This window comes from Panicum virgatum, chromosome 9K (assembly GCF_016808335.1).
Source record: "Panicum virgatum strain AP13 chromosome 9K, P.virgatum_v5, whole genome shotgun sequence".
NCBI classification, from domain to species: Eukaryota; Viridiplantae; Streptophyta; class Magnoliopsida; order Poales; family Poaceae; genus Panicum; species Panicum virgatum.
Genome location: NC_053144.1, coordinates 57435323 through 57460074, shown reverse-complemented (window position 1 = coordinate 57460074; position 24752 = coordinate 57435323). Strand labels below are relative to the sequence as shown.

Sequence of the window (24752 nt, the reverse complement as noted above, 5' to 3'; positions counted from 1 at the left end):
ATCTGCCTGCCCGAACCCGTTCCACCAGACGTGGAAGGCGAAATGGCGCATGCCTCCGCTCGCGACGCGCACCTGGAAGGATCGGGACGCGAAACCAAGGAGACTAGGAGAGGTAGCATTCCTTTCGAAAAAAAAATAGGAGAGGTAGCATCGTTAGCAATCAGAATGCACTGATGGGAAGCTATAGTAAGAGCTCGATGCTGATCCGAGCCTGCTGCTGTGCTGCTCTCGTCAGTAGCTAGCACGAGGAGCGACAAGAGAGGCTTCATGAGCCGCTCTTCCTCCCCCAACAGCCCATCAGTCACAGTCCTTTCTCCTCTCGTTTCCCCCGTGGTTTTGCAACAAGGCATCTGGTGACCCCTTCAATGCCATGCACATGCCAATCCTCGAATCGGAATACCCGTCGCTGACCGCCACCTCCTGCCGCCACTTTCTAGCCCCAGGATTCGGGGGTTGCCCGGTCCGGCGAGTCAGATCCCGTCCTCCCCCGGCGAGTCATTGAGGCGAAACCAGGCGCCGGGCACAGGGGCTAACCGAAACGTGCCGATTCTGTTTCTCCCTGACGATGGCACCCGTTCCCGGGGGGCTCCGGCCTTGTACCGCGCCCCTGTGCGGCGATCATGCGTGCTCCTTCCGCCCGCGCCTCGTCGTCTACTCCACTACTACCTAGGCTCCCTCCGGCCGACGGCGACCGGGACCCTGCTTGCTTGCCATCATGGTCGTGAGGAATCAGCATGCTTCCGGGACCATGCCCGGCAGGCTGTTTTCCGACGCGATATATGAGGAATCGTTCAGCTGGACGGAGACATGTGGACTGTGGAGGGATGGCGAGGCGCTGGTGTCAATGCGAAAGAGATGCCGCCGCTGACACTAGTACACAGACACTGCTGGAAGCGTGCGTGAATCGTTTCGGTCCCGGTACTCGAAGATTCGAATCCTTCAATCCCAGATTCTTTCTTGTCAAACCAATAGTTAGAATCATACTGTGCCCTGTACGTGTAACATGTAAGTCTATGTTCCCTGGATGCAGAGAGTATCTTCGCTAACTCGCGAGGCACACAACCGTTAAACACGCACATCGAAGTAATGGACACTACCAAATAAAGTAATGGGCACTAGAATTTGAACCATAATGCACATTAGGAATGTGTTTAAGGAACCTGAAAATAAAATCCTGTGTGCTGCACACTATTACTTTGTGTGAGTGCATGAAGTAATAAAATTTCATTTTTAAATGAAGTGAGAAATTAGAGGTGCATATACAATTATGAACCTAACAAACATCTAAGTCGGCTTGAATTTTAAAACTTCACCGCTGCACGACATGATTTTCCAGACAAGAAAGTTTATATCTGTTATGAACTTGTAAATTAAACCCTTCGTTTTCTGTTTTCTTTGGGCACACACTTATGATGCACATGTGGGTGCATCCTAGCACATATCTAACTAAACATGATTGGGGACACATCTGCACATGGAGAAGGTGTGCTTCGCGACCACTTAATAACACATAAATATCCAATCATAGAACAAAAACTAGTAAAACGTCTAAAACTTAACTCAGGTGAACATGTTCCGTCATCTTACTACTACTATTTGGAGGCTCCGTTGAAGCCTTAACATGAAGGCTCAAACATGAAGCCTCCACATGAAGCCACACTCTAAAAAATAGAGAAATTCTCGCAAAACTTAGAAATATCGGCTCATCAATCCGATAACTCTAATCATAATAGTCATTGGATCTGTATCTTTTTAATAATTTACCTACATCTGCTATTATGAAAATAGACTAAAGTAATCTCCTAAACATTTATCTAAATTACCTACCGTTGTCATTATAAAAAAACTAAAGTAACCTCAAATCTTTATGTAAATTACCCACCTATGATATTATAAAAATAATACAAATGACCCCCTAAATTTGCATATAAATTATCCAACTATATTATTATTAAAAGTTAAAATAACCCCTAAATCTAAATTAAAATTATATAATTATAACAAAATATTAATGTGCATCAATATATATCATTATTAATATATTATTTATGTTATTGTTTATATAAAAATACTATCCACGATTTGTGTCACCATGTATTCATGTATGATGAAAGAGATAAGAATACCATCAATTCACAAACAAAAGATTCAATTAAATATAGATCAAACACATACGGAGGTGTCATGCAAAATAAAATCTACTCAACTAGCTAGATAATGATGAATTATGTGTTAGAATGAAAGAGGGTGTGAGATAGATAAATATAATTATTAGCTATAAGCCACTGCGGGAGCACGGGTAGGTAGGCTATAAGAATCCTAACCCGAGTGTCCAAATCCAATTAAATCGAATACATTTTCATGAAAAAGATTTGGATGGCTCGGTTTTCTCCCCCGTGCATCTACAGCTACCCGGCCTGTAATAATCACACTCTCTTCTCTCACACACTAACCGCGAGCTGCACATGTGATGGCGGAAGATCGCATTGTTCTTCAGTCATCTACTTCACCGGAGACGACCGGAGTGATTCCAAGGAAAGAGGATCGCAATAAGAGCGGATAGGACCGGCCGCGGGTGGCATAGCATAGAGCTGCCTCCACCATTGTAGAGCGTACCAGCGCTGCACCTATCGCTAGCGCGATCGTGGGCCGGCGCCTCACGTGCTCAAACATGGGGATGGTATGAGACGACGGCGATGCATGGCAGCATGGGCCGGCGGGTGACTGGACCGACGGCGCGCTGTCAGGCTAGCCAGCCGCGCCGGCAGTGTGCGTTTTATTTGTAGAGGCAATAAGATCATCGGTCGACGCATCACGCGCGCACGTCCACAAGGGTGAATAGCAAGCCTTGTAGGCTTGTAACCCACACAAGTCGTCGTCGAATTGAAGGGATGACAGTTCAGCCCACCGGCCGTCGTCCTTATGAACATGCGTCGTCTCGCTTGTCGTCCTCTCTGCTCGATCTCACGCCCTCTCAGCAGGCTCTGACGATCGCGCCCGTCGTCCCGATCGACGACGACGTCAATGCCACGGTCGTACGCGTTGTCGTGGTCGAAGGGTGCCGATCGAACATATCGCGATCCACCATACAAGACCGTCCAGGCCAGCTACCGTCGATCTAATATAATGCATGTTGTCTCCCTCTTGGTGTGGCACGAAAGGGTGGTAAATAGCCCAAAATTTTGAACTAGAAAATCTAAAAGCTGGGCTCTAAAAGGGTTGGACTCTAATCTTATATAATTTTAAACTAAAAAATTTAAGGACATTGTTGGGCTGTGAAGAGGCCACTAGGGCCATGGTCCATTACCATCCCTAGACACGATCGAGCAGGCAATAATCTATTATATTAATAAGAGAGTGTTAAAAGAAGCCACCACGTTCACCGAGAGGATCTAGAAATTCCCACGTTCATCTAAAAAAGAGAAAGATTTGCACCGTTGGATTTTATGAAGGTCTAACGATCCAAACTAACTCAAGAGTCCATATAAATACGACTAATAAATAGCCATTTTCGGATTTTAAAAAATTAAGGAAGATTTGTACATGACCGACTAGTGCATGCCGAATATGATTACTAATTAGCTAAATTCAGAATTTAAAAAGTAGAACTTGACCAAAAAGTTCATGATGAATAGGAGTCCATATCGAATACGACTAATAAATTGATAAATTCAAAAAATCAAAAATAGTAGTTGATTTGTATTGTGATTGAGAAGCAAGATTTGGAATATCTTTCTTCAACACGTCGTTCCTCACCCCGCGAGCTGCCACCATGACATTTGTTACCAGGAAGGGATTTGGTGCGGCAAAGTTGCAGTGGGCGAATGCTTTGGAGCATCTTACTCTATTCGGCTGCAACCAGCCAATAATATTTTTCTCTCACACCAAATCAGCACCAGCCACTAGACACGGCCAGCCAGCATACTTTTTTCACACAATAAATCAGCACTAGCCCCCAGCCACATCCAGCCGAACAGAGTGAACTCTAAAGAGGAGATCAAGTGGGTCAAACACTTTTAGACTTGCATGTGGCTTGGCACCTTCTAGACTGCCGAGCAAGCGGAGCCAGAACATAGATATGGCACTTGAGGCCATCGCAAGGAAGATTTGCAGTAGGTCATGTATCTCCGTATCTTTGACATCTTCCTTGCCTTAATGGCACTAGCATCCAATTAAAGTGCTTAGCAGCTTGCTTGAGTTGGTTTGCATACATTGAGATGAGTGACAACAGTCACGTACAAACATCATGATATTATCTACTGTATTTGTTAAAGATATTTGTACATTGGGAACATTAATCAAATTAGATGCTACCCTTATTAGTTGTATATTATATTCCTCTGCATAAACCATGATGCATTTACCAAAGTGATATTTACTCTATGTATATTAATCACTATGCCACATGTAGGTCGAACTGTGGTTATAATGTGTTTGTTTGACTAGCTAGATTAATTATAAATAATGATGTATTCACAGATAACTTGATGGAAGTTGCGGGGATATTTGAAAATTTTAAAGATGAATATTATCACTGTTAAAGCATTTGGGTTGCAACTGTATAGGTCAATTACAAATAATAAATAACCAAATTCAAATTTAAAAAAATACAAGTTCACAAATGGTTGATAAATAGCTAACTCTAGAATTAAAATTAATACAATTAGTAGTTAATTTGTAGATGAATTATGAAAAAATAGCAAAATTAAAATATGTGTCAAATACAATTGAGAAAGAATTGAATTTTAAAACAAAATAAAATTTATTTAAGCTACATTTAGAAGTATAGTTTGAAATCAACATGCTAATAGTAAAATATACACATCATTAATTTTGTAATAATATGATGTTTTAGTTTAATCCAAATATTTCGTTGAATATGTTTAGCATATACTTTAACTTAACAATAAAATAATAAGAAAATATACTATTCTACATGAATTTGAAGGAAATAAAATAAAGGTCATGTAAATAATGAATAGATAAATAATAAATTACAAGGAAAACAATGAAAAATGGTATTCCAATCTCAATTGATATTTGGAAGCAAATTACATAAATAAAGAGCACATGTGGCTAAATTTTTTATGGTATTATCACTACTGGTACAACTTCTTTTGTTGCTTTTTCGATGAGTTAACTATTGCCTCGATTACACGGGTGTTTGGTTACTAGGGCTTATTTTAAGCCCTGTCATGTCAAATTTTTTTATGTCAATTAGAAAGATTAAATGTAAGCTAATTATAAAACTAACTGCATAAGCCTAGGGCTTATTCACGAGACGAATCTATTAAGCCTAATTAATCTATGATTAGCACATATTTAATGTAGCATCACATGGGCTAATTATGGACTAATTAGACTTAATAGATTCATCTCGTGAAAAAACCTATGGGTTATGGAATTTGTTTTGTCATTAGTCTATATTTAGTACTCCTAATTAACATACAAGCATCCGATGTGACGAAGCTTAAAATAAATTCCAGTGGAACCAAACACCCCCCTGTCTACGACTTGCTTGATCAGTTGTCTAGCATAATAGAGTACAACAACTATATCACGACAATTGCCACCATGTAACATTTAGTTTTAGTGTAGTATTGGTTTGGAAAATGTTAGAAAGATGCATGCTTCTACTTTCAGTCGAGAAACAAACAAATAATAAATATTAAAGGTTAGAAATCAATCATCATGAATTAGTAGCTAAGTAGTGGCATGACTATGGTATTTGTTGAGCCTTGATATGCTCTTCATCATATATTATCAATATATGAAACACTAGATAGCACCTTTGACAATACCATATTAAGCCCTGACAATTATTAAGGTGTGTTTGTTGGTGGCTTCTTCAATAATTTCTCCAACAGTTTTTGGTAAATATAGGTAAAAATAAAATGGCTTCACCCAAAATTATCATATTACAATTAAAAACTGATTTGCCAAATATTCTTTTGAAATAGTTTTGGCTCAGAAGCCCAAACTAAATCAATTTCAGAAAGAGACGAAGCCCTACCAAACTGGTCATATGTTGTTTAGGGAGCATGAGAACAACCCTAAAAAATTATCAAAATGGCTACGGAGAAGCACAATTTAATAGCATTAGTTTACAAGAAACAAATATAATTGAAAGAATAAAGAGAAAAATTAACACGAGTCATATTGATGATAAAGGAAAAGATTGTACCTTGCCAGCTAAAATAGAATATTTATAGACCTGTATATGGCACATAAAGGTGAAAGATCCATCTGCCGTAGTATAATATAGGTAGAGAATAAAGAAAAAAAAGCTAGCTACACGCGCTATTTGCGCGGGCCAACTTGCTAGTGTTGAATAATAGACGGTCACGATGCCTCGCACGCTGGCAGGCAGACTCTGCCTGAAGCTCTGATCTTATTAGATGGGCCTATAATGGTTTTGCTGTCACATATTGTATTTCAGTATTAGGACGGTGTTACGTCCTGATACAACATGTCTGCGCCCATGCACGCCGCGTGCGTTCCGTTTCACGTCCAGCTCGGCCGGTCTACTAACGGCCGCTACCGCTACCGCTACCGGTCACAACTCACGGTCGATCCACCCCCTCTAAAACTTATTACTTTTTTTTTCTCCACTCTCTTCTTCCCTTCTCTCCTTCCCCTCTCTCAGCTCCCTTTTCCCTTTCTCCTTTTTTCCCCATCCTCTCTCTCCGTGAGATCCTGGGCGGCGGAGCTGCGCGATCGAGGGCGGCAGAGCTCCGGCGACCTCCCCTGGGCGGCGGCTGTGGCGGAACCACCCAAAACTACTGGGCCCGGGTGCACTGATCTTTGTTGCTAAGCAACTCTGACCCAAATTGGCACTCACCGGTAGTTCCTCGAGTGAAGCCTCGATAAAAGCCACGCTCTTCCAGGATCAACCGACAACACTCACACGAAGGTGAGCCCAGAGATTACAACACAGAACATTTCATACATCTCAGAGTGATTGCAGCGGAAAGAAACTTTATTACAAACCAGGTTCAGAATAGTAAAGTACTACAGAGTTCCATCTACTCAATTTATTCAAGTCTCATTGTTCAGCGGAAGCATTAAAAGGTAACTAGCGAAATAACGTGACGCATCGATAAAGCCCATACGAAAGCGTCACTCAGCGGGAGGGTGGTCAGCACCAGCTGAAGGGCCATCCCACTCAACAGACCAGCCCGGAGGCAAGGTACACGACCAAGTAAGACTTGCAAACAGATCTTCGAAGTTAGTACCTGAAAAACAGTGCCACAAGCAAGACTGAGTATACTAATACTCAGCAAGACTGACCCGTCACCGGATATAACATAGTCCGATAACTAGACATGCAAGGCTTTTTGGTTGGTGGGGTTTGTTTTGCCAAAAACGCCACTAAATGTTGATCCTTATTGTCAGATTTTATTTAGCCATCTTCCAGTTGGATTAACCATTCTAAGTTTGCATCTAATTCTACTCAAACATGGTAGAGCAATCATTTATTCAACCAGCAGTATTATCCTCATCATGTTCCACTTGTTACTATGTGTGACCGAAAACAAAGCAATCTCATGCCGTGAGAGGCGGACGATTCTGAATCGAATTTCAACCTAGCCAGGGGAACCTAGACCACACGTATGGGACCAAGTCACCCACACAACATTTCCCCTTTCTTTCCAGTCCGTGGATCCGGAACACCCTCCCCGACTACAGAGCCCGACATCTCTGCACCCGTACGTCCGGACAAAAAAAATAAACCTACTTCTACCAGGAGGGTGCGAGATCGTTCCACTCGCTGGTCCAATCAGGTACTTCAGCTTACCGATTACCATATTTCTCGGTATGTGGCTAGTACTTTCAAACACTTAACGAAATGAGCCACACCCCGCGACCTTAGCCATTTTTGACTACACCAGCGGGGTATTACAACTACACAACCCCGCCCATTGTTCTTATATTTCAGCAGGAATTTAAAGTCAGTAAAATTCCTATTTGCTCGCGAGAGGCAGGAAACCCCTCGACTTCTACCGTACCTAATTAGCATGGCAACTAGCCGATAAAAAGATCCGGGTATCAAACATAGGTACCTAGGGATCATGCATCTAAGGTTTTCGATCAACGCCTAGAAAACGTAAATGCGCAATAAAAATTATTACAACATATACAAAAATAAGATGAATATAATGTGTAAAATAATGGGATTATGCACCGGGGCTTGCCTTCTTGGGCACTGTTCAAAAGTAGCCTTGGGCTCTTCCGAACATTGGTTCGGGTCTTGATTCAAGTCAGTATAAATAAGAGAGACACTCTTCGGAGTGGTAGTATTCGCGGGCACCAATTCGTAATCACCGTCGAGTAGATTTACCGTTTCTATATGCATGCAGAAATGATATTGTTACAACATGATATAAACATATTTCTTTCCTTCACTATAAAGTTGTAGTCCAGTATAGCATGTATTTGTTGTTGTGGTCTTAGTTAACTTTATTTTCTGGGCAATCGTTTATAGAGTAGTTCTTAAATTCACTTTACTTCATAAAAGAGCTGTGTGGTTTGGTTTTCATTTTTATCATTAAAACATAGCATGCTTTCACTATTTCATAGCAACCAATTTACTCATGAGCTAGTGATGAAAAACTAAAGTAACACAGATCCCAAACTTTAACATCTATGGTATAAAATTCAGCATCTAACCATAAAGCAATTTACCATAACTATTCATGTAAGTAGATTATTCTAGTTGCTTCACCTTTTTGCACAGAACGTTTGACATGGGTTCTGGTGCTACAAATTTTATGGGAGCATCTAAAAAGCATCTACTCAGCACTGAAATTTTTCCAGATTTTATTCACTTATACAGCAGAGGTGACAAAAAGAACAAATTTATCAAGCCATTAACTAAGATTAATTCCACAAAGAGTTATACTAGGGATATGGTTCTCAAATTTTTACCAGAGCCTAGTCATGGACTAAAAATGTTCCATAAAAATTATTAAACTTCATATCAACAAGATAAATTAGTTATGCATTTAACTTATCATGAGTTAGCATAATTTTTTCAAGGTTCATTTGATTAGTACTGCATGTGAACTTTTTATTACAGCGAGAATATACTCTAACTAAGAACATGTCCAAAGATGAAGACCAGATATGACAGATTTCTTCCAAAACTAAACATGATATCTCAAGCATGGATTATAACTGTAATAATATTCAGTAAATGGTGCTCAAACTTTGCAGACATGTTTATATGACTAAAATAGGGTTTCAGAAATAAACCTAGATTTTTCTAAGCACAGGAACTATATACCACAAATAAAGCCTACTTATCAAGCATTAACTCAAATATATATTTAATTAGTTCAATAATTTCTCAAACTTTCACCACAGTAATGATTTAGTAACATTCATACACAGAAAAAGTTTCATATACAGATCACAAACAGTTCTACCAGAATTAATACATGAGCAATACTAGTAGATTTAGGAATCTTGATCATTTGAGCAAGCAAACGATTTCAAACAGTGCTCATATTTTTACCAGGTTCTTCTAACAGTACTACGTTCAACATATCCAAAAATCAAGCATAGTTACTGAACCAAACTCCTAGAACATTTACGTGCCATTTAAACTAGTATTTTTCTTAGATTAAAATAAAAGTAAAATATGAACATGTGATTGTAACAAAAGTTGTAGTTCTTGTTCTAAGGATTCCATAACAGTTGAGTTTATATTTTTCTGATTTTTTTTACGATTTTATATGGAATTTACAAGTTTGCAGCTTTTGATTCTAGTGTTCATGTACGTTTTTCACTTAGGCCCTGGGTTTTTGTTTCTTCTCAGGGGAAGTCCCTGGCGGAAGTTCAGAACAGAGCAGGGAACGGGCGCGGCGTTTCCCGGCGAGGAGAGTCACCGGAGGCGAGGGGAAAGTGGGGGAAAATGAAGAGGGGCTCGAGAGCTACCTTTGGGTGGTCGTGGCTCGTCGGGAGAGGGTCTGAGGAGGCGGGTCCGCGGTGAGGGGCGGCCGGCGGTGGGTCTGAGCTGCGGTAGCGGCGCTCCGGCGGTGTTGGGGTGGGGCAGTCTGGCTGGGAAGCTCCGGTAGGATGTGAGGAAGGTTGTGGTGCACTTGATTTTGGCAATGTGGAAGCGGAGGGTGGAGTTCCACGGAGCAGCGGTGCTCGGCGGCGAGGTTGGCCGCCGGCGAGGGGGGTTCTGGTGGCTCAGGGTGGCGGTTCTTGGGTCCCTGAGCACCACCAGTCAACGAGGAGCACGATTACGGGGTCGGGGGAGGCAATGCGGGTCGGTGGAGGTGGCTCCACGGAGAGCTTGAGCTCGCCGGAGTTGGGAATGGCGGGGGCTTGCTGTCCGCGCGTGCAGGGGGAACCCTACCCCTTTTATAGGCGCAGGCAGAGGGAGGAGAGCGAACTGGGGAGAGCGAGCTGGGGCGCAGCGGCCTGGGGGAGGCCTGGCCAGGGAAGGCGATGGCCGTCGACGTCGTGGCGAGCAGGGGCGCGTGGGGGGTGCGTGGCAGCTCGACGCGGAGCCAGGGAGAAGCGGGCTAGGGGAGCTCGTGCTGGGGGAGGTGCGGAGCTAGCAGGGCGCACCGGCCAGGTGGCCGCGCCGGCGTACGGACGCCGTCGTAGGCGTGGTGCAGGGAGGCGAGAGGTGGAATAAGCTGGCAGGGGCAGTCTCGTAAATAAATCGAAGTTCCAAAATCAGTTTTGTAATTTCAAATTTTCTCCCTCTTTTTGGCCTCAAATGAAAAAGTGTTGAATACCACTTTTGTTCAGTTTTTCGAGATCTACAACTTTTGTGTTATGCACTTTTTCGTTCGAGCAATGGTTTGAGAGTTATTTAATTATTTCAAAAACTGCCATTTTAAGGTACTTATCATTTCATGTGAATTTTGGCACTTTTATTCCTAGGCTTCAACTAGGTTTTTGTTTAACATGACATGTTGAATATGTCTATTTATTTTCATATGCATGTTTGCATTGTTTTGCAAGTTAATTCAATTTCCTAACAACTAGAAATAGAACTCTTGTTGATTTAATTTGTTTGAATTAGTAGCTCTTCACAAATCAAAGAATGGTTCCAATAATCATTTCATGTGATGGTTTTCCAGTTTGAATTTGATTTGCATAGAAAGTTTATAGATCATTATGAAAGGTGTATTTTATTGCCTTATTACCACACATGCCAAGTCAAGTTTAAAAGGGTACCAATTATTGTTTTTCAAACACATTGCACTCAAACACATGCACACATATATTTACACACAAATTTGCAAGAACTAGACATAGGGTTCTTCTCTAAGCTTTCTTAGCTCATTTGTGTGTGAAGTTATGTTAATTGCCTGGCTTTGGTTAAACTGACACCAGAGGTGTTACAGCGTGGGCGAGGCATGCCGCCGCCGCCGGGATCCCGCGCTCCTTGGGCCGCCGCGCGCTCCCCGCCGCCGCGTGCCGCCGGATCCACCTCCTGGGTTCCCATGGTCGAGCTCTCCAGCACTGCTCCTGCCACCGCCTGCTCGATTCCGTTTCCATCAGTTTAATTTCGCCGTCATCCGAGCTCGACCATGGAGGCCCGCTTGCCTTCCCCGTGCTGCGCGCCAAGCTAGATCTTGGAGCCACGCAGGAACGTAGCCTGAGCTCCGGCATGGAGCCTAGCAGGCATGTCCCGTGGGCCGCCTGAGCTCGGCCATGGAGCATCAGGGGCCTCGCCCAGGCAGTGCGTCGAGCTCGGGCATGGAGCCCCTCGGCCCTTCCCCAGACCCCAAGCACCGGCCGAGCTCGGCGATGGTCCATGGAGGCTGGAGACAACAGATGAATCGGGAGGAGAGGGAGAGAGAGAGAGAGTACATCGGAGGAGGGAAAGAGACACGAGAGAGATCTTGACACCGCCACAACACTCTGAAGAAGGAAGTCGCTAGCTGCTTCTTGCTCGGAGCTGTGGGCCGGAGCCGCGGCCGTTGGATGCGCCGGGGCAAGAGGAGGCGGGGGAGGCGCAGCGGAGCTCCCCGGGTTTGATTTTTTTTTGTCAAAATTTTTTTTGCAAATTTTTCCACTGCAAATTTTTTTTTCTTGAAGGTTCCCTGTTTCCTAATTTTTTTTTCAAAAAATTTTCTGCTCTCCAATTTTTTTCTTTGATTTTCCATCTTAAATTTTTTTTCTCAAAATTTTCTCTCTAAAATTTTTCTCGTCAAAATTTTCTGTCTTTTTTTTCTCAAAATTTTTTTCTCTGAAAAGATTTCTTGAAACCAGAAAATGACAAAAAACTTACTAAAATAGGAAAAAATGAACGGTCGGAAAATCGACCGTACGGAGCTCCTCCGTACGGTTGACCGTAAAATAGCCACACCCGGTCGCTACTCGCTATACTAGCTTGTCTCATGCCGCCAGCGATGAATCCGGCGTGTTCCACGCGCGCGCGGTCTCGTTGCCTAACAGCTACAGTACTTAGTCCTATGTTGCCATCCGCTCTTAATCTTGCATGCGGCCATCACGGCCTCACCGGCCCGTGGAGAGGGCCAAGCCAGGTCCGTCCCCTCAGCGCACCGCCACTGGGCAATAGCTTGGGTGATCTGTGATCTGTGGAGGTGGTTTGTACCCTGATGTGTCATTCAAGATGCCGGTGGTTAACCATTGTCTGTATCCAAATTCATACCCATATTGTTTGGGGAGGGTATGGATTATCCATATATATATGGATATGGGTAGGGTATTAGAGGGTAATTATTTGCTTAACCATATATCCGTTTAGAACAATAAATCACCATGCACAGGTGCTACGAGGGGGCCTCTCGCTCGCGCGCAGCATGAAGGCCGGGGGCCACCTTCTCAGGGCAAGTACAACGGTGGAGACAATGTTTTTTTACACAAATAGACAACTTAAACAGACAGTTTGTACAATAAATTGTCTGTTTAGTTATCTACATGATGTTTAATGTATTCTTTATACACAAATCATGATGATCTAATACATACTTGATCTTTGTAGTCATTTTGTTGCATACATGGTATTATCTTTCTCCCTTTTCTTTTTTTTTTCCATCTCTTTTCTTTTTTTTTCACTTCCTTTTTCCTTTTTTTCTTTTTTCTCTATATTTCCTTGTATTCCACTGCCGCATCTCTCGATCTCTCTCGTAGTCTCCGTTGACTCGATCTCTCCCGGCTCCCTCGCTCCCTCCGCCAGGCGCGCGCACCGCTCCCTCCCGGCTCCCTCGCACGCACCGCCGCACACGCCTCCCCGCCGGTGCCTTCCTCTTCCTCCTCCCTCGCTCTCGCAGCACTGTCACACGCCGAGCATCCCTGGGGGATTCTGGCGCGAACCTTCCCGCGCGCGCAAGGGATCCCCGCCGCCGCCGTCTCCCCGCAGCGGCTGCTACAACGCGCGCCGAGTCGTCGCTCGGTCCTTGGTGCACGAGCTCCGCTCGTAGACGAGCGAGACGACGACCAGACCTCGGCGACGCGCGCGCAGGGGGGCTTCTGCAAAACTTCCTTGCATGGCGACGGCAACCGACGGCGCGTTGTACGTGCCCTCAGTTCTCACGCTTGCGCTGGTGACCAGCAAATGCCGCTGCATGCTCATTTTGTTATCGATTCTCGGGGAGGCAAAATCTCCGGTGCTCTATTTGATTCTCGATTCTTGTAGAGGCAAATCTAATATGTTTATCTATTAGTTATCCATACCCATCGGGTATTACCCTCATTATTTGGGGATGGATAATTTGGATGCGGATGATTACTGGGTATGGGTACGGGTAATCTCTAATCATAATAGTTATTGGATCTGTTATTTTTTTTAATAATTTATCTACATCTGCTATTATAAAAATAGACTAAAGTAATCTCCTAAACATTTATCTAAATTACCTACCGTTGTCATTATAAAAGAAACTAAAGTAACCTCTTATCTTTATGTAAATTACCCACCTATGATATTATAAAAATAATGCAAATGACCCCCTAAATTTGCATATAAATTATCCAACTATATCATTATTAAAAGTTAAAATAACCCCTAAATATAAATTAAAATTATATAATTATAACAAAATATTAATGTGCACCAATATATACCATTATTAATATATTATTTATGTTATTGTTTATATAAAAATACTATTCACGATTTGTGTCACCATGTATTCATGTATGATGAAAGAGATAAGAATACCATCAATTCACAAACAAAAGATTCAATTAAATATAGACCAAACACATACGGAGGTGTCATGCAAAATAAAATCTACTCAACTAGCTAGATAATGATGAATTATGTGTTAGAATGAAAGAGGGTGTGAGATAGATAAATATAATTATTAGCTATAAGCCACTGCAGGAGCACGGGTAGGTAGGCTAATAAGAATCCTAACCCGAGTGTCCAAATCCAATCAAATCGAATACATTTTCATGAAAAAGATTTGGATGGCTCGGTTTTCTCCCCCGTGCATCTACAGCTACCCGGCCTGTAATTATCACACTCTCTTCTCTCACACACTAACCGCGAGCTGCACATGTGATGGCGGAAGATCGCATTGTTCTTCATTCATCTACTTCACCGGAGACGACCGGAGTGATTCCAAGGAAAGAGGATCGCAATAAGAGCGGATAGGACCGGCCGCGGGTGGCATAGCATAGAGCTGCCTCCACCATTGTAGAGCGTACCAGCGCTGCACCTATCGCTAGCGCGATCGTGGGCCGGCGCCTCACGTGCTCAAACATGCATGGGGATGGTATGAGACGACGGCGATGCATGGCAGCATGGGCCGGCGGGTGGCTGGACCGACGGCGCGCTGTCAGGCTAGCCAGCCGCGCCGGCAGTGTGCGTTTCATTTGTAGAGGCAATAAGATCATCGGTCGACGCATCACGCGCGCACGTCCACAAGGGTGAACAGCAAGCCTTGTAGGCTTGTAACCCACACGTCGTCGTCGAATTGAAGGGATGCCAGTTCAGCCCACCGGCCGTCGTCCTTATGAACGTGCGTCGTCTCGCTTGTCGTCCTCTCTGCTCGATCTCACGCCCTCTCAGCAGGCTCTGACGATCGCGCCCGTCGTCCCGATCGACGACGACGTCAATGCCACGGTCGTACGCGTTGTCGTGGTCGAAGGGTGCCGATCGAACATATCGCGATCCACCATACAAGACCGTCCAGGCCAGCTACCGTCGATCTAATATAATGCATGTTGTCTCCCTCTCGGTGTGGCACGAAAGGGTGGTAAATAGCCCAAAATTTTGAACTAGAAAATCTAAAGGCTGGGCTCTAAAAGGGTTGGACTCTAATCTTATATAATTTTAAACTAAAAAATTTAAGGGCATTGTTGGGCTGTGAAGAGACCACTAGGGTCTTGGTCCATTACCATCCTTAGACACGATTGAGCAGGCAATAATCTATTATATTAACAAGAGAGTGTTAAAAGAAGCCATCACGTTCACCGAGAGGATCTAGAAATTCGCACGTTAATCTAAAAAATAGAAAGATTTGCACCGTTGGATTTTATGAAGATCTAACAATCCAAACTAACTCAAGAATCCATATCAAATACGACTAATAAATAGCTATTTTCGGATTTAAAAAAATTAAGGAAAATTTGTACATGACCGACTAGTCCATGCCGAATATGATTACTAATTAGCTAAATTCAGAATTTTAAAAAGTAGAACTTGACCAAAAAGTTCATGATGAATAGGAGCCCATATCGAATACGACTAATAAATTGATAAATTCAAAAAATAAAAAATAGTAGTTGATTTGTATAGTGATTAAGAAGCAAGATTTGGAATATCTTTGCTTCAACACGTCGTTCCTCACCCCGTGAGCTGCCACCATGACATTTGTTACCAGGAAGGGATTTGGTGCGGCAAAGTTGCAGTGGGCGAATGCTTTGGAGCATCTTACTCTATTCAGCTGCAACCAGCCAACAATATTTTTCTCTCACACCAAATCAGCACCAGTCACTAGGCACAGCCAGCCAGCATATTTTTTTCTCACAACAAATCAGCACCAGCCCCAGCCCCAGCCCCAGCCAGCCGAATATAGTGAACTCTAAAGAGGAGATCAAGTGGGTCGAACATTTTTAGACTTGCATGTGGCTTGGCACCTTCTAGACTACCGAGCAAGCGGAGGCAGAACATAGATATGGCACTTGAGGCCATCGCAAGGAAGATTTGCAGCAGGTCATGTACCTCCGTATCTTTGACATCTTCCTTGCCTTAATGGCACTAGCATCCAATTAAAGTGCTTAGCAGCTTGCTTGAGTTGGTTTGCATACATTGAGATAAGTGACAACAGTCACGTACAAACATCATGATATTATCTACTGTATTTGTTAAAGATATTTGTATATTGGGAACATTAATCAAATTAGATGCTACCCTTATTAGTTGTATATTATATTCCTCTGCATAAACCATGATACATTTACCAAAGTGATATTTACTCTATGTATATTAATCACTATGCCACATGTAGGTCGAACTGTGGTTATAATGTGTTTGTTTGACTAGCTAGATTAATTATAAATAATGATGTATTCACAGATAACTTGATGGAAGTTGCGGGGATATTTGAAAATTTTAAAGATGAATATTATCACTGTTAAAGCATTTGGGTTGCAACTGTATAGGTCAATTACAAATAATAAATAACCAAATTCAAATTAAAAAAAATATAAGTTCACAAATGGTTGATAAATAGCTAACTCTAGAATTAAAATTAATACAATTAGTAGTTAATTTGTAGATGAATTATGAAAAAATAGCAAAATTAAAATATGTGTCAAATACAATTGAGAAAGAATTGAATTTTAAAACAAAATAAAATTTATTTAAGCTACATTTAGAAGTATAGTTTGAAATCAACATGCTAATAGTAAAATATATTTGAACTACATTTCGTTGAATATGTTTAGCATATATTTTAACTTAACAATAAAATAATAAGAAAATATACTATTCTACATGAATTTGAAGGAAAAATAAATAAAGGTCATGTAAATAATGAATAGATAAATAATAAATTACAAGGAAAACAATGAAAAATGGTATTCCAATCTCAATTGATATTTGGAAGCAAATTACATAAATAAAGAGCACATGTGGCTAAATTTTTTATGGTATTATCACTACTGGTACAACTTCTTTTGTTGCTTTTTCGATGAGTTAACTATTGCCTCGATTACGCGGGTGTTTGGTTACTAGGGCTTATTTTAAGCCCTGTCACGTCAAATTTTTTATGCCAATTAGAAATATTAAATGTAAGCTAATTATAAAACTAACTGCATAAGCCTAGGTCTTATTCACGAGATGAATCTATTAAGTCTAATTAATCTATGATTAGCACATATTTAATGTAGCATCACATGGGCTAATTATAGACTAATTAGACTTAATAGATTCATCTCGCGAAAAAACCTATGGGTTATGGAATTTGTTTTGTCATTAGTCTATATTTAGTACTCCTAATTAACATACAAACATCCGATGTGACGAAGCTTAAAATAAATTCCAGGGGAACCAAACACCCCCCTTGTCTACGACTTGCTTGATCAGTTGTCTAGCATAATAGAGTACAACAACTATATCACGACAATTGCCACCATGTGACATTTAGTTTTAGTGTAGTATTGGTTTGGAAAATGTTAGAAAGATGCATGCTTCTACTTTCAGTCGAGAAACAAACAAATAATAAATATTAAATGTCAGAAATCAATCATCATGAATTAGTAGCTAAGTAGTGGCATGACTATGGTATTTGTTGAGCCTTGATATGCTCTTCATCATATATTATCAATATATGAAACACTAGATAGCACCTTTGACAATACCATATTAAGCCCTGACAATTATTAAGGTGTGTTTGTTGGTGGCTTCTTCAATAATTTCTCCAACAGTTTTTGGTAACTATAGGTAAAAATAAAATGGCTTCACCCAAAATTATCATATTACAATTAAAAAGCTGCTTTGCCAAATATTCTTTTGAAATAGTTTTGGCTCAGAAGCCCAAACTAAATCAATTTCAAAAAGAGACGAAGCCCTACCAAACTGGTCATATGTTGTTTAGGGAGCATGAGAACAACCCTAAAAAATTATCAAAATGGCTACGGAGAAGCACAATTTAATAGCATTAGTTTACAAGAAACAACTATAATTGAAAGAATAAAGAGAAAAAATTAGCACGAGTCATATTGATGATAAAGGAAAAAATTGTACCTTGCCAGCTAAAATAGAATATTTATAGACCTGTATATGGCACATAAAGGTGAAAGATCCATCTGCCGTAGTATAATATAGGTGGAGAATAAAGAGAAAAAAAAAGCTAGCTACACGCGCTATTTGCATGGGCCACCTTGCTAGTATTGAATAATAGACGGTCACGATGCCTCGCGCGCTGGCAGGCAGACTCTGCCTGAAGCTCTGATCTTATTAGATGGGCCTATAATGGTTTTGATGTCACATGTTGTATTACAGTATTAGGACGGTGTTACGTCCTGATACAACATGTCTGCGCCCATGCACGCCGCGTGCGTTCCGTTTCACGTCCAGCTCGGCCGGTCTACTAACGGTCGCTACTCGCTATACTAGCTACCTGCTTGTCTCATGCCGCCAGCGATGAATCCGGCGTGTTCCACGCGCGCGCGGTCTCGTTGCCTAACAGCTACAGTACTTAGTCCTATGTTCCCATCCGCTCTTAATCTTGCATGCGGCCATCACGGCCTCACCGGCCCGTGGAGAGCGCCAGGCCAGGTCCGTCCCCTCAGGCCTCAGCCAGGCCGCTCCGCCGGCGCACCGCCACTGGGCAATAGCTTGGGTGATCTGTGATCTGTGGAGGTGGTTTGTACCCTGATGTGTCATGGAGCACCAAGAATTCAGTTGTGTCATTTTTTATTGGATGTGGGACAACCCGATATGGTTAGAAGTGAAACTGACACGCTGGGCATTTGCAGTTTCAAGCTTCTGCTTCACTCACGGTCTCCGCATTTTTTACTTTTTAACCCTTCTCGTAAAAGATTTTAACAAATAGACCCTTAGCAAAATGAATTGTGTTTCTTAGACTCAGGAGGTCGGCACCAAGGCTCGTGGCGCCGAGATATTTGCCACTGCGCTGAGGTGGCGTCAATGTGGCAGCCACCTCGGCGCCTGCCTGGTTGCGCCGAGCTAGGCGCCATCTGCCATGGCGTCGAGGTAACTCTGTCAGCCTGTGACTGAATCCCTATTACGTGTTGAGGTTGTAATACCTCAGTAGTATTTGACAATCTTGGAACTGGTGCTTGTCCGTATAGCAAAATATACAAGATATTGCTGAAGGTACATTAATGCGCGTAACTTGTGCATCTGGGCTAACACTAGCACTACATCTCGACTGAATATTACAAGACTTCATAGATATCACATAAAAGAGTCCAGGCATGAGATCAGTTTTGCTGGAAGATAAAGTGCTCTGGTGACACAATAGAAATATCTATATCTATCTATCTATCAATCTATCTATCTATACTATAAAAAGTTGAAACAATTAAAATCCTTTCTCACCAAGATTAGGTCCACCATACCCCTCACGAAGGCCCCACTTGTCAGCTCAAAAGTTTGACTAAAAAGGTGTAGACCCACGAAAATAATAGAAGAAAATTATTTCCCCCGAAATCCTAATACTTTTTACACCAAGCACTTTTATCTACCCACTTTTATCATAATTATCTTAGGAAATGTACAATGGATCCAGGTTTGAGTATAGATACTAAATATTGCTTCCTTTTTTAGATTTTTAGATAGCAAATATAATTGGTTATTTCATCACGCAATAAATAAGATTTTTTAGTAGTGGTTCCATGCAATCCAATTAATTTTAAACAATTAGACTTAAATACATGCATGTGGCACGTACATCTCTACTAGTTTCTGAAAACAGAAGAAACATTAGTGTACCACAACTACAGTTCTGAACTGATAGGAGCTATCTCCCATGAAGTGCAATCTGATTATATCTTAAAATAGGTTCCCTTCATGATGGGTTGCTGAAACACATAAGAGATAAAGTGAGTAAATTTTCCAAGCATTCGTCTAGTCGCCTAGTGAACCACGGGAGTCCACGGGTCCACATGCAGACGGGCCCATGAACCAATGATCCAACGGCAGCGATAAGCCATGCGGCTCTGCTTTTTCGGGCCGCGAGAAGAGAGATGAAAAGAACGGCGCGGGCAGTCAGCAGAATACAGCAGGCCGCCTCCGCGCCGTAGGCTATGGCGCTGAGCTCGGCGCTGTAGGCTATGGCGCCGAGCTAATTGTCATGTCGGCGCCGGTAAATATCTCGACGCCAAGATTTATGACGCCAAGACGGGATATCTCGATGCCATGAGTCATAGCGCCGACCTCTCGGTCCAAAAACGAATTCATTTGGCTAGAGGTCTATTTGTGAAAATATTTCGGGAGAAGAGTTAAAAAATAAAAAATGTGGCACGGTCTCATGCTGTGAAAGGCTTAACACAATACTCTCTACATTACAAATTATAGGTCGTTTGACTTTTTGAACACCAAATTTGATCACTCATTTTATTTAAAAAATTTATATAAATATAGTTAAATTTAAATTATTTTTGAAGAACTTGTATTGATAAAGCAAGTTACAACAAAAGAAGTGATAATTTACACAAATTTTTGAATAAGACGAGCGGTCAAACTTGAGGTAAAAGAAGATAAAACGACCTATAATTTGGAACTGAGAGAGTACCGTTTTATCCTTGGCAGTCTGCTATTCGTCTCCAGAAGCATTTTTCCATATTCCCAGTTCACGGTGTGCTTGCACTTTGCACAATTGCATAGTTAATATTTTGTTGGAAATTTTTCCTTTCATCATTTTTTTTAACTCTGTCCCAATCGCTGTCTCTGCAGGACTTGGGTCTCAGACCGCTCTTGCTGAGGGCATTTCTGCAAAAAAATCATGGTCCCGTTTGGATTTTAGGGGTAAAGATTTGCCTCAAGGTAAATATTTTACACCTCACATTTGCCCCTAACTAATTTACTCCATGGAATGTTTGGATTTAGAGGTAAAATGGGGGTAAAAGTAGTTGGAAATAGCAATTAATGCCTCCTATTTACCCAGTTTTACTCCAATTTGACACCCTCCAAGGGGTAAAGGGATAAAGAGGGGGCAAATGGGATAAAGGGGCACATTTACCTACATGTTTGGATTTTTAGAGATAAATGTGTGGCAACTTTACCCCTTTTACTCCTTTATCCCACCATCCAAACAGAGCCCATGTCATCGATACCAAGTTTGAGAAGATAATTGGCCTCTGACCATGTCAGGAAGTCTGCTTAGACTGTCAGTTCGTAGTGAAGGTACTTCTTGTTCATATGAGATTCTTGTGGAACTTGGAAGCCTTGATCCTTGAACGAAGGTGATTATGGGGAAAAATGAACATCCAAGAAGATGTTTTTTCTTTGTCATTTCTTTACTATGCAAAACGTTAACTTGTAGAATGAATATAATGACACTCTTCGCTATAGAGTGGCGTAAACTAAAATTTGGTACTGCGTGGTATCAAACAACTCTTTTGCGTATGTTTACTTGAAAATGCTTTTATTGCATCTTCAGTGACCAAGGAGGAACAGCCAGGCACCGCCGAGAAACGCGAGCAGCTTCAAAGGAGCTTCAGCAACGACCTTGCTGCCACCGCTGCCTTCGTCGTCGCCGTAGATGTCCGGGTAGTCGCCCAGGTGCGGCTCCAAATCGTTGAAGTCGCCTCTCCTGACGGTGTGGCTGCAGCCCCGCCTGAGCGCGTAGCGGACGTCCTCCACGGAGGCCCCGTTGTAGAATGCGAAGCCGTCCAGCGCGCTGGCGACGCAGTTGAGCACGTCCTCCGTCTCCACCACGCACGCGCCGCCGCAGTAGCCGTCGACCGCCCCGGCGGGCACGGCGAGGATCCCCGACGGGTTCAGCCTGTACGCGCCCTCGCAGCAGCTGTACACCTGCCCGTCGTCGAAGCACCGCAGCGACCGCGCCGGCAGCAGCTGGCCCGGCAGGGGATCCACCGGGGCCTCATCATCTGCGGCCATGTAGCTACTAGGATTCGTTCGGACGACGTGCGCGTCGCGCTCCTTGTTTGGTGGGGATGCACTGGGATGGGGTGATGGATGGTGAGCGTGCCCCTGACCTGGCTTGCACAAGGTCGCGCAGAGGCAGAGGACGGCCGCGAGACGGCCGAACCACCAGGGGCGCCCGCGGCGAGCACGAGCAGAGAGGTCGCCCATCGGCGAACGGGCATTAACAGGCCGGGTTCTCATTCAGGCTTACTTCAAATTGTCAGTGATTTAAGATGTGGGAGAAGGAAGTAAGCCGACGATCGAGCTGAGTTCAAACCTACCCGAGCTGCCCTCTCCTTTCCACTCCCTTCTTTTCCCCGCGAGAGAGAGACCAAAGTTAGAGCAGGGTTGGACGATAGGGGAACGGGACAACGGGTACTGAATTGAGGTGCATGCTTCGGAACGGTTTTTTGAGTGGCAGTTTATACAAAGGGATGTGCCACAAATGCTAGACCTAATGTTCCCGTGTTACTGTTTGGAGTTTGGTGGGAAGCAGTAGACGAACGGGAGGGAGGGAGTCGATCTTGTGCTGCTTAACTCGACTTTGACGTGCCGCATCGTGCGCCCTCGTTTTCGCTGGATTTGGCCATACTATTATAGTTAGCAGAATAGCGGTTAGTAGGTTAGATTCGTGTCCCGTGCTGCTGTACAAGTTAACTGCATTGTTTTATACTTCTAGAAGATGTTCTTGTTTGCTTTCTTTTTTTTGAAGAAAAAAATTGCCACTTGTAAAAACAAAAACGAATCCGTACCTGTAAGGCCGTAAGCCTGTAACTATCTTACTCCTACTTGTTCTTTTGATACCTAATAGGCAGATACCAGATACTACCTCTGTGTACTCCCTCCCTGTCCGATGCAGTGCAGGCATGCAGCGTTTGCCAATACCTGACGCACTCGTCATTGGTGGCACTAGGCGCCCGCGCGGCGTGCCGCCGTGTCGGACTTGGGAGTGGGCAAATGGGCGGCCTGGCACGGGTCCATTCAAGCACGTCCCGTTTAGGCATGGTCTGTTAAGGAATGATTGCTAAACGGGCCGGGCCGTGCTTGTTCACGGCCTGAGGTGCCGGCTAGGCACGGCACGACCCGTATTTTGCACGCGGCCCGGAGGGCAGGGGAGTGGGAGGCCGAGTGGATCTTGCCGCGTCGCCGTCCTTGGGGGCGGGGGCGGCCACGCCGCCTCGACAAGCCTCTCGGAGATGGGGCGAGCACCGGCACTGGACGCAGGAAAAGGGAGGCACGACCTCTGGTACAACAGCAGGCTCTTCTTCGAGTCCGACTCTGTGAGCTCCGGACGCTGACGCACAGAAGGAGGTGCAGAGTGAGCCCGTGTTTAGTTTGATAGGGTGTAAACGAAAAAAAAATGTGTTTCGAATCTTCCCAATTTAAAGCACTAAATGAAGTCTATTTACAAAAAATTTTGCACAGATGAGTTGTAAATCGCGAGACGAATCTAATGATACTAATTAATTCATGATTAATTAATAATTAGCGGATGGGACTGTAGCATCACTATTGCAAATCATGGATTAAGTAGGCTCATTAAATTCGTCTCGCGATTTAGAGCCCATCCATGCAAAAAGTTTTATAAATAGACTTCATTTAGTACTTCAAATTAGCAAGATTTATTTTCACTTTAATGTGTTTACGGCTTTTTTGTATTTACGGGGTGTAACTAAACACACCATCTGCACCGTGTCGGGGGAGGGATGAAAAGGCGTGAGGGACCGGGCGCCGCTACCGTGGAAGAGCGAAGGAGAGGTGCATATGCTGCCACCATCGTAAGGGAGGTAAGGAGAGGCGCAAGGGGCCAGTCGCTGATGTCGCAGGACATGGGAAGAGGCGGTTTGGGAGATGGAAAATTAGGATTTGGGGATGAAGATGTGTGTACATATATGTGGGCCGGTGGGGATTTTATGATTCGATGGGCTGGAAATTATGGTTTGTGGGGTTGCTTAGTTTGATGGCTGGTTTTACCGAGCCAGGTCTGGTCGGCCCACATGTCGAGCTTTCGGCCCAGACACAGCACTGAGACCCACACTGAGCTAAAATGTCGTGTTGTGGGCCGACCCGTGGGCCTCGTGCCGTGCCGTAGGCCGGTTCGTTTGTCCTGTCCTAGGTGCGGAAATTCTATATATTTTTTCTTCCCCACCTTTTAATAATGTTTGAGATTCGTATAAATTATTCTATCAATTAGATTTTCTCAACTCTAACTTTCTTCTTCCTTCCCTTTCTCACCATGCACCGCCGCCCCGCCGGTCGGGAGCGCCGCGCTCGCGCCGTCCGCTGCCGCCCGCCGCCGCTGCTCCGCGCGACTGCCGCTGCCGCGCTGCACGGCTGTGCGGGCGCTGCTGCCCTGCGGCCGCTGCTGTCTACTGCTACCGCTGCTACGCGTTGCTACAGCTCTGCTGTGCCGCGCTTGCCGCCGAGAAGAAACACTTGCTCGCTGGAGAAGAAATCTTTCAATGTTTCTGTTTTATTATTTTTAACATTTTGTTTTTCAATTTCAACATTTTATTTTTACAGTTTCAATATTTTGAAAATCAAATGTTGAATATGTTTAATAAAATGTTGTGTTAGTTTTAATAAAATATTAACATATTTACAATACATAATTAGGTCAAAGTAGACTTTAAAAATAGATGCCTTATCTATCTATAACAAAATAGATAGGACCACTGCGCGGGGCAGTAAG

At 43.3% G+C, this 24752-nt stretch overlaps 1 protein-coding gene across 1 annotated transcript; it reads right to left on the bottom strand.

Annotated features, from left to right (window-relative positions):
- Positions 1–21398: 21398 nt before the first annotated feature.
- LOC120648826 lies at positions 21399–22422 on the bottom strand. The gene has a single exon (XM_039925472.1). The coding sequence runs from the start codon at positions 22259–22261 to the stop codon at positions 21569–21571; it is 693 nt and encodes a 230-aa protein (XP_039781406.1). The 5' UTR covers positions 22262–22422; the 3' UTR covers positions 21399–21568.
- Between the last annotated feature and the right edge of the window lie 2330 nt (positions 22423–24752).

Bases quoted from the DNA above. Each gene is read 5' to 3' on its own strand.
- LOC120648826 (XM_039925472.1), bottom strand. From the start codon at position 22,261: ATGAGAACCCGGCCTGTTAATGCCCGTTCGCCGATGGGCGACCTCTCT.